The sequence below is a fragment of the Arvicanthis niloticus genome, chromosome 9 (genome assembly GCF_011762505.2).
Source record: "Arvicanthis niloticus isolate mArvNil1 chromosome 9, mArvNil1.pat.X, whole genome shotgun sequence".
NCBI classification, from domain to species: Eukaryota; Metazoa; Chordata; class Mammalia; order Rodentia; family Muridae; genus Arvicanthis; species Arvicanthis niloticus.
This window is the reverse complement of record NC_047666.1, coordinates 85,060,599-85,073,322: the sequence shown is the minus strand read 5'-3', so window position 1 is coordinate 85,073,322 and position 12,724 is coordinate 85,060,599. Positions and strand designations below refer to the sequence as shown.

At 43.1% G+C, this 12,724-nt stretch overlaps 1 protein-coding gene across 1 annotated transcript in view; it reads left to right on the top strand.

The window, feature by feature from the left end:
- Positions 1-12,724, top strand: part of Tmtc1 (transmembrane O-mannosyltransferase targeting cadherins 1) — a 208,037-nt gene that overhangs the window by 151,213 nt on the left and 44,100 nt on the right. Inside the window, exon 11 of the mRNA XM_034511599.2 lies at positions 2,617-2,730. Coding sequence (XP_034367490.1) covers positions 2,617-2,730 — 114 coding nt within the window. The remainder of the gene's footprint in view (positions 1-2,616; positions 2,731-12,724) is intronic.

Below are 12,724 nucleotides of genomic sequence, written 5' to 3'. Positions count from 1 at the left end.
GTGGCATGGTAGAGCCTTCTCTTACTATCTTCAGAGCTTGGAGATGACCCTGTTGGGACCCCCTTAGCCTGTGATCTCAGCTACAGACAGGCACCTGATGAGAAATGCAGCATCTGGGTTCAGCCACGTAGTGTTTGGTCATGTCCCTCCTTGCTAATTGATAATCATTATGTGCTTGTGGTTGGGAGCAAAGGCTGTGTGACTTTTATGGGCTGAGTCCCCTAACTTCAATTCACACGATGACGCCTCAGAATATAACATTACTGTGTTTGGAGTCAGAATCTGGGAGGGAAATGCAAATGAATGAAGTTATTAAGATGAGGCCTGACCCAAGTGTGCTGTTGTTATGGGAAAAGGACGTGAGAACCTCCTCACTGGGCACATGCACAAGGAAAGGCCATGGGAGGACACAGCCTGAGGGCAGATGTCCACAGGCCAGGAGCAGGGCCTACCCAGACAGCAAACTGATTAGACACTTGACCTTAGATTTTAATCACCAGAATTGTGAGGAAGAGATTTCTCGTTTAAGCCACTTAAGCTGTGGTGTGTCATTTTGGCTGATGGAAGAGACTGTCACAGTGAGCTTAAGCAAGGCTTTTGATGCTTCAAAATTCTCATTCCATTAATTACAAAATAATTATTCCTATAATAATTTAAGTTAGCATAGACCGTATATGCCAATATTAATTTTGTTAAATCTTATCCATCAGTCAACAGTCATCTCTCTGGTGATGATTCATTTTTATACTCAAACTCGAATTATTGAGAGAAAGAAACCAAAAAGAAGGGTTAATGGAGTGAAGAAAGGAAAAACAGAGTTGGCCTGTGGGTATAAGGTTGCTCTGATGGAACGCATTACAGATCCTGCCACCTCCACCTGCTTCCTCTATCTCCTTGCCACAGCTGGCTCCCCCTCCCTCCTATCACCCTGCTTCCTCCTGCTCTCCCCTGCAATTTCCACAGCATTTTCCCCAGAAGGCCTTGCTGTCTGCAGTCCATTTCCACAAAGTAGCCATTGCAACCCTCAAACACTCAACTGTTGGTCTCATTTCTGTTCTTCAAGCCCTGCCCTGAGTCCCCTACTGCTTTTCAAATGGAGCCCAGGGGTTTCTGCTTAATCACCAGGCTCTGGGTTTCCTTACTCTCAGTCCGGTCTCTCAGTGATCAGGTGCCTCTTAGTCTCTCTCAGCTCCCGTGTCCTCGATGTCCGTTCTCATTTTCCTGTCAGGAAACAAAGGATAGGAAGTGGGACCTGACCAAAATGCCTGAGTGTCCCACCACCACCCTCTACCCAGTGACCCACTTCCTCTAGCTAGCCTCTGCCTTCTAAAGATCCCACAGCTTTCCCAAGCAGCAGCACTGTGAGCTGTGAGGGGCAGCTCACATTCAGACCACTTCAGCTCGGGACATTGCACCGCCTCCTCTTCTAGCTCCTAACCTAGCTCTTTTCTTTATTCTCAACGCTTCAGCTTTGTTGCCTGCCTTCTGGAAGTTCTGTGTCTGTTCTGGGCTAGCTTACTGTGATCTGTAGATGCAATACCCACTCAGGAGTGTTTGTTTCATTATTCCTGTTTGCTAACTGGCCACATGTCCTCAGCCCTATAATGTTCTAAGAACAGACTCTGTGGCCATTTTATATCTCAGCTTCTGGACAGCATGGTCCTGAGGGGGTTCCACATAGATTTTGAATGACTGTAAGCATTCTGTATCTGTAAACTGGTTTTATTAAGCCACCAGACTTCTAAGATGCTGCATTTACTGCAAACCATACAATCTAGACCCAGGCATGTGATCATTATCTTGTTGTAAAGTCCTATTTTATTGCCCCCATCCCCCATGTTAGTGGAAGCTGAGATGTGGGAGGAAGCCAGAATGTGGAAAGAAGTTCTCAGAGCACAAACACCGTACGCTAGATTTTATCTCATGCCTTCAAGGAGCGGTTTTGGTTATGGGTTGTGCCTTCTCACCTTATGAAATCCATCCCATCTTAACTTCTAGTACCTTTGTATTGCACACACAGAATCACTTAGGCTACTTCACTTTCTATCCATTGATAAAAACAAGCCTTCACCTGAGTTCAGCACGACAGAGAAGGGCTTGCCTGAGGCTGGAATCACTCAGCAAGGGACAGTGTCTGTATCAACTTCTGTGGAGTTTAACTTTACCACATTGTTCCTTATATCAGATCCTCTGCCTCAGCTCCCTAAGTTGGAAGGTCAGGCTGGCCTGGACAATTGAAGGCTTTGTTCCCTGGCTTTGTTCTTCTCCCTGTGTCTGCAGTTAAGTTCTGCTGTGCCCTCAACAAAAAGCCTCAGCAAAGATGACCACACCTTGCCAAGCCCCAGGTGAATCTCCAGAAGAGAGCAGGGTCCTCATGTGTCTATGCAGAGAACATTGTGTTCTTCTGAGTTAGGGTGTTACCAGGTGTGCACACCTGGCCATGGCCTTCACTCCTTTCCCGTGTAGTCACTCATATAATTCACAAAATTCAGAAGCTTGTTTAAGATGAAGACAGTGGACAACCAAAGGCAACATCCTAAAGCTGGGAGTGAAGTACAGAGTCTGACAATAGTATGATTTGATTTTTGTTTTCTTTCTTTTTAATATCCATTGTAGGTCTGGAGTTCAGACTCTACCCCACAATGCCAAGGTTCATTACAACTACGCCAATTTCCTAAAAGACCAAGGTCGGAACAAGGAAGCAATCTACCACTACAGAACCGCCCTCAAGTAAGCACCACAGAGGGCCTTTGCTTTGTGCTGTGACCAGGCCTGCTCATGCTACCACCCCTCCCAGGGTATGTGGGTGGTCATTTTTATTGATAGTAAACTGGCTCACCCTTGGATTCTGAGTCTTCGGGCTCAGCATTTAAGTCTGCCGCAGATGCACTCGCTCGGTGTTCCTTTTTCCATGGTCAACATATTGTAAGAAGTAAAATTGGCATTGCTACACATAACACAGTGGGGTGAAACTCATCTGGATGCAGACATGTAAAGCAGGAGTTTCTTGTTTAAAATGCACTGGTAAATTTGAAGAGGGATATTTGTTCTAACTTTTAATACTATGTATATAGAAAGCTCTAGGCCTCTTATATCCATATTTTATGTAGTTTATTTTGGTTGGGTGTGTGTATGCACATGTTTTATGGAGGCCCGAGAGCCAACTCAGGTGCCATTTCTTGGGAACTGTACACTTAGCTTTGAAACAGTCTCAGCAGCCTAGGAATTGCCAATTAGTCAAGACTAACTAATCTTTGAGACCTTGTCTCAAAAAAAGCCAAACAGAGGGCTGGTGAGATGGCTCAGCAGTTAAAAGCACTGTCTGCTCTATCTGGAAGTCATGAGTTCAAATCCCAGCAACCACATGGTGGCTCACAACCATCCATAATGAGACCTGATGCCCTCATATTTTTGAGTGGGGTCCCAGAGCAAGTGGGGGCCCGGAGTGAGCCGGGCTGGAGCAAGAGGGAGAGGGAAAGGGGGGAAAATTCATAAAATAAAAAAATAGCCAAACAGAAAGATGTGTTCCATCATTGTTACACATAAAGTATGCTTGGCCTGAATAATGAATGTTTCATGGTTTCTCTTCCATTCTTGAAGAAAGGACATAGGCAGTTTGTCCAACAGTGTTGGTGGGAGAAGGATTACCAACATGTTTACAAATTCTGTCAGCTTCAAATAGAAAAGTAAATGTGACCTTAATCCACAGCTGGGCCAAAGGCTTACATTAAATTTTCTGGCAGTTGATTCCATAAAATTGTAGTAGCTGGTTTGGAGTTTCTGCTCCTTTCCTGTGAAACAATAAAAATAAATGTTTGATTCTAGAAGAAATATACACCCTGAAGAATAAGGGAATATAATCAAAGCTATAAATCCAATGCTGAAATTAGTGAATTATTTAATGCTTTCAGCCTGGATTCCAAATATTTCTGATTTAAAATCTCATTTTAGTATGTACTCCTCTGCCACAGACCTCTACCGGATATGAGTGTTTTACTTTCTATTTTAAAATAAGCTGTCACTCTTAGTGTTAGACAGAAGAGGAAAACCCCAGGACCATTCATCATCTTGATAGTTGTTTATCCTTGGTGACGGGAAGATTGCCCATACTTCAGTACTGCTGTTTCTTCCTGGGAATTGCTGACAGCGACTCATCTCCTCCCAATGGCCCTTCTTCTCTTTCAACCCTAGTATATCTCATGCTGTCTTTATTTACCACAGCAGGGAAGAAAGTGACTGGGGAAGCAGCAAACTAAAGGCAGTGTGGTCTGGATCAGTTCTTCAATCCCCCCAAATACTGAAATGACCATGTAAACCCCACAGGCAATGGAATTTATCTATTGTATTATCAGGGAGCAGAGAGCAGAGGGGAAGTGCAGCCAGGTTGCAGACCTACCCAGTGACCCACTTCTGAGGCTCCACCTCCTTCAGGGTCTACAACTTTCTCAAACAGCTCCTTCATCTGGGGGCCAAGTGCAAGTGCATGGAAATGTGGAGCCACTTTGTTCATATGCAAACCATCTCAGAAACCAGCTTGTAAGTGTTAGCTTTGCGTTGCTGCCGGGATCATCTCTCCAGTTTTGACACTAAAACCTGAGTTTTTGTATTAGTCAGGGTTCTCTAGAGTCACAGAACTAATGGAATGTCTCTATGTATTAAGGGAATTTATTGTAATGACTCATAGTCTGCAGTCCAACTAAACCAACAATGGTCAGCTGTGAATGGGAAGTCCAAGAATCTGGTAGTTGCTCAGTTGTTTCAGCTGGTCTCCTGTATAAGCTGGAGTCCTGATGAAGTAAGTTCCCACAAATGTGCTGGCAAGTAAGTGCAAGCAAGGGAAGAAGAGTGAGCCTTCCTTCTTCCAGTGTCCTGATGTAGGCCTCCAGCAGAAAGTGTGGCCCAGATTAAAGGTTTGTACCACCTCTGTATTTGGAACTTGCTTGTCCCAGGCTGGCCTTGACCTCAGAGATCTACTTGCCTCAGTCTCCTGGGATCAAAGGTGTGTACTACCTTGCCTGGGCCTAAGTAAGCTTTTCATGGCCACTATGCCTCAAGATCTGGATGAAAAGCGTGTATCGTCCCATGTCAAGATCTGGTTCAGAAGTCTGTGTTTTCTAGCCTCAGGATCTGGATCACAGACGTGCCCTCCATTTTTGAACTGTAGTCAAGCTGACAACCAGGAATAGCCATCACAGATTACCATGTGAGAGGATCAGAAAACATGGTTGTATCTACTGTGTTTCTACCTCCAAAGCTTTTTAACTTTGTATTGTGTAGGAATAGGTCCTGCCATTTTATGGCAGGTGATAGGAGAGACCTGCCAACAACCATTTCCACCTAGCAATTGCCAAGCAACACCTTATCCAGTAAGTCCAGAGGAGGAGGTCACTCTGCCTGGACAGTGTGCAGAAGATGTTGAATTCACACTTGGTTATTTGGGTGTTTATTGATTGTTGACTAGTTTTAAAAGTCAGTTAAAAGTAGAGAACCATGAAACACATCTCCTCTTCCCTTTCCCTCCTCTCTTCTCCCCCTTCTTTCTCCCTCCTTCACCCCTATCCTCCCCCCAGCACCCTTTTACACTTTACTTTGCAAGTGTCTTAGTTGCCTAGGTTGGTCTTGAACTTACAATCCTTCTGCCTCAACCTCCTGAATAGCTGAGATTATAGGCCTGAACCACAGGCCCAGTCTTATGAACACTCCTCAGTACTTTATTTTGCCTTGAAATTTCAAATGTGCATCCATTCACCAGGCTTCTAGTAACAAAAATAAAAAAGTCCTTAAGAGCCTGCTGATTAGACTTTGCAATGATGGTACCAATTCATATGTAGTCTTAACAGTTTACTTACTTCAGAGTAGAATAAAAGTTTAAAACACTTGCAGTCATTCAAGCATTCTAGCTGAGATCTCTTTTTCTCATTTTTCTCCAGTCTTTTACAGTTGTTTCAAAAATCTGTGGCAAACTTTTGAACAAACCTTTTTTAGTATTTCTAATTTCTACCTACTTGCCTTAGAAATAACAACTTTTTCCCACACTTATATTTTATTTTTGTAAGCTATTTCAAGGCAGTGAATATTGTAAGTGAAAAAACTTTTATTAGACATCCTGAGTATTAGCAGTCATCTAGTTTAGCTCATGGGAGTAGAGGGCTGAGTCTCTGAGTTGTACACATCCTACACATGTACTTGGTTTAGAGGCTGTCTGGAGATCTGGTGGCATAATTAACAGGATTTGTGAAGCACAGTCTTACTGCATGGGGTAGTTATGGGATATGCTTTTCACTATTTAAATCTCCTGCATGGTTAAGCCCTGCTGATCAGAACCAGCACCTGGAACAGAGACTAAAAGTTTGCCTTTGTCCAGGTAGATCAGAAAGACTCCTGGCCGAGCAAAGTGATGCACGCTTGAAATCCCAGAATGTGAGAGGCAGAGGCATGAGGGCCAGTGGAAGTTCAAAGCCAGCCTGGTCTACATAGTGAGTTGTAGGCCTGCCAGGGCTACATGGTGAAGAATTGCTTTAACTCTCATTCCCATCCCAAATGAAAGAAAGAGAATGGTGTAAGAGAAGGAGGGAGAGACAGAGAGATAGAGAGGAAGAAAAGAAGGAAGATAGAAGACTCTCCTATCAGGGGAGGTTCCATGGAACCTTCATCTCATAGAGGTGTCATCCCTGACAATGTGCAGGATTCTATCCAGATAGAAGGGCTGCAACCTTCTACCACCAGACAACTCTTTTTACAAAAATGGCTCCCTTGTAAACCCACAATAAAATGAAGCCACCACAGTCTCAGTAATGCAGTCAGATGCTATGATGTCTACTCTAAAACCACTCAGGTGAACATTTTGATGAGGTTTATAGTACTGGGCATGAATTCCTTCCTGTGCAAAAGGTCCTAAAGTCAGGCCAAAATGATTGATTACACCTGTATCCAGTCAGTCCAAAGTGATTAATTACACGCATATCCTTTGGGCTACTGTTGTACCAGTGAGCACATCTTGCCTGGCAAGTCAGTCAGTATTGTGTGCAGTTAACCACAGAATATTTCCACTCGTGGGTTTTTCTCCACCAACAGCCTAGACAGCATCTCTGAAACTTCGAAATCTAACTTGCAGGAAGTTTTCAGGACAGCTCCAGCTCAATCTCTCCATGTGCTGCAACCAGAATGTGCTGCAACCAGAGTTGTATCTGCAGCAGTAGGATCTTACCATCTAGTTATAGTGCGCAACCAACAGCAGTGGCAATAGCCTGGTTCTTTTGGGGGTGTGGGTGCTCTTGGGGAGTTGTCTTGATTACTTTTCTATTGCTGTGCTAAGATATAATGACTGAGGCAACTTAAAGAAGAAACAGTTTTGGGATGCTTACAATTTTAAAGGGAAAGTCCATGACCATCATGGTATAGATCATGGCAGCAGGCAGGTGGGCATGGCACTGAAGTAGTAGCTAAGTGCTCACATCTTGATCCACAGACACAAGGCAGAGAGAAAACTAACTGAGAATGGAGTGGGGTTCTGAAACCTCAAAGCTCCGCCCAGTGACACACTGCCTCCAATGACATCATACCTTCTAATCTTTCTCAAACAGCTCCACTAACTAGGGACCAAGCATTGAAATTTATGCACCTATGGGGGCCATTTTCATTCAATCCACCACAAAAAGTATCAGACCAACTTAATTTTTCTCTCGTACAAAAGAAAGTTTAATGCAATGGTTGATTTCCATTGTTTATGTGACTGGTTAAGAAACACCAAGGGTGTTGATGAGGAACACTTCTGGGCGTGTCTGTGAGGGTGTTTCCAAGGAATGAAGACCTACTCTGAATGTAACTGGCACTATGCTACAAGCTGCAGTCTTCAGTTGAATGGAAAAGGGAAAGGAGGAAGCTGACTGAGTGCCAGGATTACCCTTTGGGGTAGGTATGAGCAAGCAGCCTTATCCCCTACCATGATACATTTTTATCTTCTCAAAGTAAATCCTTCCCACTCCTAAGTTGCTTCTTCCAGGTATTTTGCCACAGGTACAAGAAAAGGAAATAATACATCCACCCACTATTTGATTGTCTAACACATGGGAAGAATTGAACTAAAATCTATTGCAGTTTGTTCAGTGTATAGAATAGACTTGGCAGGAGAACAGAGCCCATTGACGTAGTTTTTTGTATTTCCTCCTACACATGATGACTGGAATTCTACAGGGAGATACCATTAAATTGAAATGACTGCCTGTGGAAAATGAACTAATAGAGGAGTAAGTATTACAGAAACATGGTTGTCATTCGGGTCTGAGGAAACCTAAGATGTCTAATCAACCACCGTTGTTGAGGCCTCTAGTGTGTGAGCGCTAGCTCATTGTAATTCCTTTAAAATGCTGTTTATAAGCTGCTGGAGTTCGATCATTAAATATCAGGAGTCAACGAGTGTTTCCAAAAGCTTTACAGTCTGCCCAGAGGGAACATTTCAAATGTCTTTCTTCTGATCGTGACACCTTGTGTCTGTCTTGTGTCTCTGGAAAGAATTAAAATCTTAATATTGTTTGTTAGCCAAGTTTAGCCTCAGAGAGAAGACATCTTTGTCTGGTATGGTATTTTTATCTGTGAAGGTCTAAAGAGCTTTCCAATTACCACAAGAAAGTATTTGAAATTATTTTTGTTTCTTCCTGTTGATGAAATTACATTCTTAATCTACACACACATAAATGTCACATAGACACATGCATATACACACACATATATACATATATGTATGTGGTTTTTATTATGTCTCATATTCATAAAGTTTAAGGAATTAACATTATTTAGAAAAATTCTGAATTTTAGTGAAGTTGTGGCCAATTTATCAACCAAGTTTTAAAATGAAAGTGTCATTATTTGTCTTTGGCAAAGTTTCATGCTGTTTCTTCCCCGTGTCTCACTTTCATTTGACTAGCTCAGATGAGGATTCCCAGGATGAGACTTCAGGGCAGAGATCTGCATGCAGGAAATCTGTCCAGAGTACTCTCATAAACACAGGAAGGAAGCGGAGAGCAGGGTGGACAAGGGCATGGGGATGCAGTGAACTGCATCAGCTCACTGACCCTGAGGACTTCTGCAGCGGGGCTGACCCCTCAGAGCTGTCCTGAGTAGACACCAATCTAAATACCCTTTACCAGCCAGGCACTACACCCCAGGTTTCTGGTAGCACCCACATTCCTGGCAGCTGAAAGTGAGTGCCTCCAAACTGAAGGAGGAACAAAGTGGTCTGAGATAGCCCAGTATTGCTTCTTTTACAGGATAGGTAACCCTTACCTAAAATGTATGGGATCTGAAGTATCTTAGATTTAGAAAGAATAGATGTTATTTTGACTGGTGGGAGCAATTGAAAGGCCCCTGGAGGCAATGAAGAGGGTGAATGGGGTGTGTGTGTGTGTACGCGCACACGCATGTATATGTGTGTGCACCTGAATGTACACTCACCTGTGCATGTGAGTGTGGAGGCCAGAAGTTAAATTCAGATGCCCTTCTCCATTGCCCTTCACCTTGTTTTTTGAGATAGTTTCTCACTGAACCTAGAGCTCACCAATTGTATCAACAAGCAGCTAGTTAGCCTGAGGGACCCACCTGTTTCTGCTCCCTAAACATCAAGTTTACAGACATGTACAACCATACATGAGTATTGGGAAATTACAACCCAGACTAGCACTCGCATGATAGGGACTTTACCAACTATCTTCCCAGTCTGAGAGTGATGTTTCTGATGTTGAAAAACTTGATTTCAGGGAAGAGGAGTCCCAGCCTGGCATGTAATCCCCGGGTCCTATATCTGCCTTCAAGGTACAGCAGTGATGTTGGATGTTTTATGCCCATCATCACATTCATTCACATAGGAGCTGTATAAGCAGCAGCCAACTGCACACATACCCAGCATCATGCTGCTGGCATCTGTCCCCTCGTCTAGTATTCTCCCCATGTACCAGTTCTCTGTCCACTCTACCACTCATTCCAAAGTCCACCACTGTCTGAAAAGAGCAGAGAAATGTTATTTCTTGGATTCCCAACCCCTAGAAGTGAACTCTCTGGAATCAGAACCATTTATAAGTGACTCGCTTTCTGAGGGCTTGGGAAAATGTTTTCACTCTGCAGACGTTTGGCCAAGCCCTGGGTGGAATCCCTCCACAGCAGCGCTGAGGTCACTGAGGAGAAAGGGCTGAGAGGTCATACTTAGCTCCTCAGGCTCTCTTCAAGGATCAGGAACCCAGTGCCAAAGGTAAAGCAGCAGAGTAGGTTGCTGAGTGCCGGCCGTGAATCACTTCAGACAATCAAAGAAGCTGACCAGGAGATCAGCAGTCTCTCTCAGGGGCCAGTTAGTGACAGAATAATTGAATTTATGGTTTAAAAGAAACCAAGCACTTAGAATATGAAAAATTAACAGTCTATTGACTTCTGAAGAGACGCTTATTTTGTGCATACTCCAGTCCAGTGAAATTGAGCTTCCATCATAGAGGTATATTTTTCCTAGTCACATTTTTATAATGTTTTCAACAAGAAATATAAAATAAACATCCAACCTTAGGGTATTTAACTTCAAATAAATTAGCTTGTAGCATGAAACTTAGACACTTGGTCAGATGTGCATGCTCTGGAAGAGTGTTGCGAACTATAGCACATGAATTCATGTTGTATGAACAATAAAATTACTGGTAAGGTACTGAAAGGTTAAAATCTCATAACATCCTTAACTTTAAATTTTTCAAACACATGGGTGAAACAAAATGCAAGCCCAAACTTTAGTTGCAAATAGCTGACTCTATGATCCTTTACAGACGGGCTGGAGAGACAGCACCAGTGGGTAAGCACTCTTAAGGAGCAAGCATGGTAACCTGAGTTCAGATCCCAGCACTCATGTAAAGAGGCTTATGCCTGTAACCTCAGCACTGTGCAGGTGGAGACTAGATCAGTGGGGCTTGCTGGCTGTCAGCCTAGGTCCAGGTTTGGGGAAAGACCCTGTTTCAAAGAAATAAGGCAGAAAGGGATGGAGAAGGACACTAAGCAACCTCCCCTGCACAGACACATGCACATGCATGCGAATATGCATACACACCCACACAAGCCTCACTAACAGTAACTCATAAGCAGTAGTTCACTTCTTATAGGCTACTGAGAGTTGTTGACTCTAGTTCGTTCCCCATACAATGTGTACTTTTCTAACCCTGAGGACATGATTGCTCCAAAGTGTGGTTGAGGGGAAGATTTTTATTATAAATATGGGGAAGAGTGTACAGCCATCTTAAAAGAGTCCAGAACAGGGGAAGAAAGTAGTGGGCAGAACATGGCCAGTAGACTTGGTAGTGAGGAGGGGTGGGGAGCTAGAGAGGTAAACAAAGAGAATGAGGGGAAAAAAGGAGACCAAGGAAGAGGGACCAAGAGAGCTAAGGGATGAGATAAGGGAGTGAGAAGCTAGGGGAGGGAAACCCATGTACTTTGGTATGCTAATAGCATCACATAGAGCCATTTGTGTGGAGTTTCTTTTGGACCTGATAGTAATGATGATGTTAATTCAGTAGTCAACATTTTTGGAGTGAATAAATATCTCTGTAGCCAACGTTTTTACATGTTGCATTGATTTCATTTCTCCCTCTGAGAACTGGTTCATATTAGATCATAATTTTAAGTGAATTGCTTAGAGAAATAATAAAAATATTCTAAATAGTGGTTTCAGTTCATAACAATTCACTCATTTGCTGAGGTTTGTATGACTCATGTATTATTTGGGAGAACAAAAGGAAAACAAATTTTCTTTTTAACACCTAAGAGGACAAGTGTTTCATATGTGTGTGTGTGTGTGTGTGTGTGTGAGAGAGAGAGAGAGAGAGAGAGAGAGAGAGAGAGAGAGAGAGAAAGGAAAAAGAGAAGAAGGAGAAGACCCACTGCTTAAGTTCACCAGCCTCAATTTCCCAATGGTAAACACTATATAAGGAATTTTAAATGAGTTGGCCTATGAGAAAATGCTTCAAAATGAAAATGCCATTTGCATTAGCACATGTTGGGGTGAGCATTGTCTTGCTTTTTTTGCATTGAAAGCCTGCTCTGTGGGTGTGTGACACTAGCCTGTTAGCTTGTATGTCCACTCTAGAAGGGTCAGAAAGGGCTGACTGCATGTCAGTTCTACCATAATGAATGAAAGACTGAATTGACACCCCCACCCCACTCCCTTAATCTGGGTAATTTAGTTTGCTGACACATACTCCTCCCTGCTCTTTATTTCTTTTGAATTTTAGGAAGGCTGGCTTTTACTTCATTGCATGTTAATTTTGTATCTGAACTGTTCTCAAGATTCTAAGAACTGTGTCAAGCTAAGTGCAAGTGACAGAAAATGGGGAAAGGGTCAAGATCAGTTGTTCTTTTATGGGGAGACATGTGACTTCCATCCTTTCTTGATTGAGGCAGTCTTACTTAGGTTCTGATCCAAAGATATTTGAAAAGTTCCCTCCTTGAAGGGACCCCACACCAGCTGGAAACACCGAATAGGAACTGGTGGGGCTGTGGAACTTCAACAGAAAATTCCCACCAGAGCAAGGAAGATCCCTTGGTCGAAGGTGTATAATCAGCCTCTGAAGGACTAAAATGTATTTACCCTCATAGATTTTCGTATTGTTTACTCTTGCAGTATTGGGTTTATTTCCTTATACCTGAGTTTAAAGGTTTTGCCTCTGTTGTTTTTATTTACATGCCTTCAGCTGCAGAAGCACTC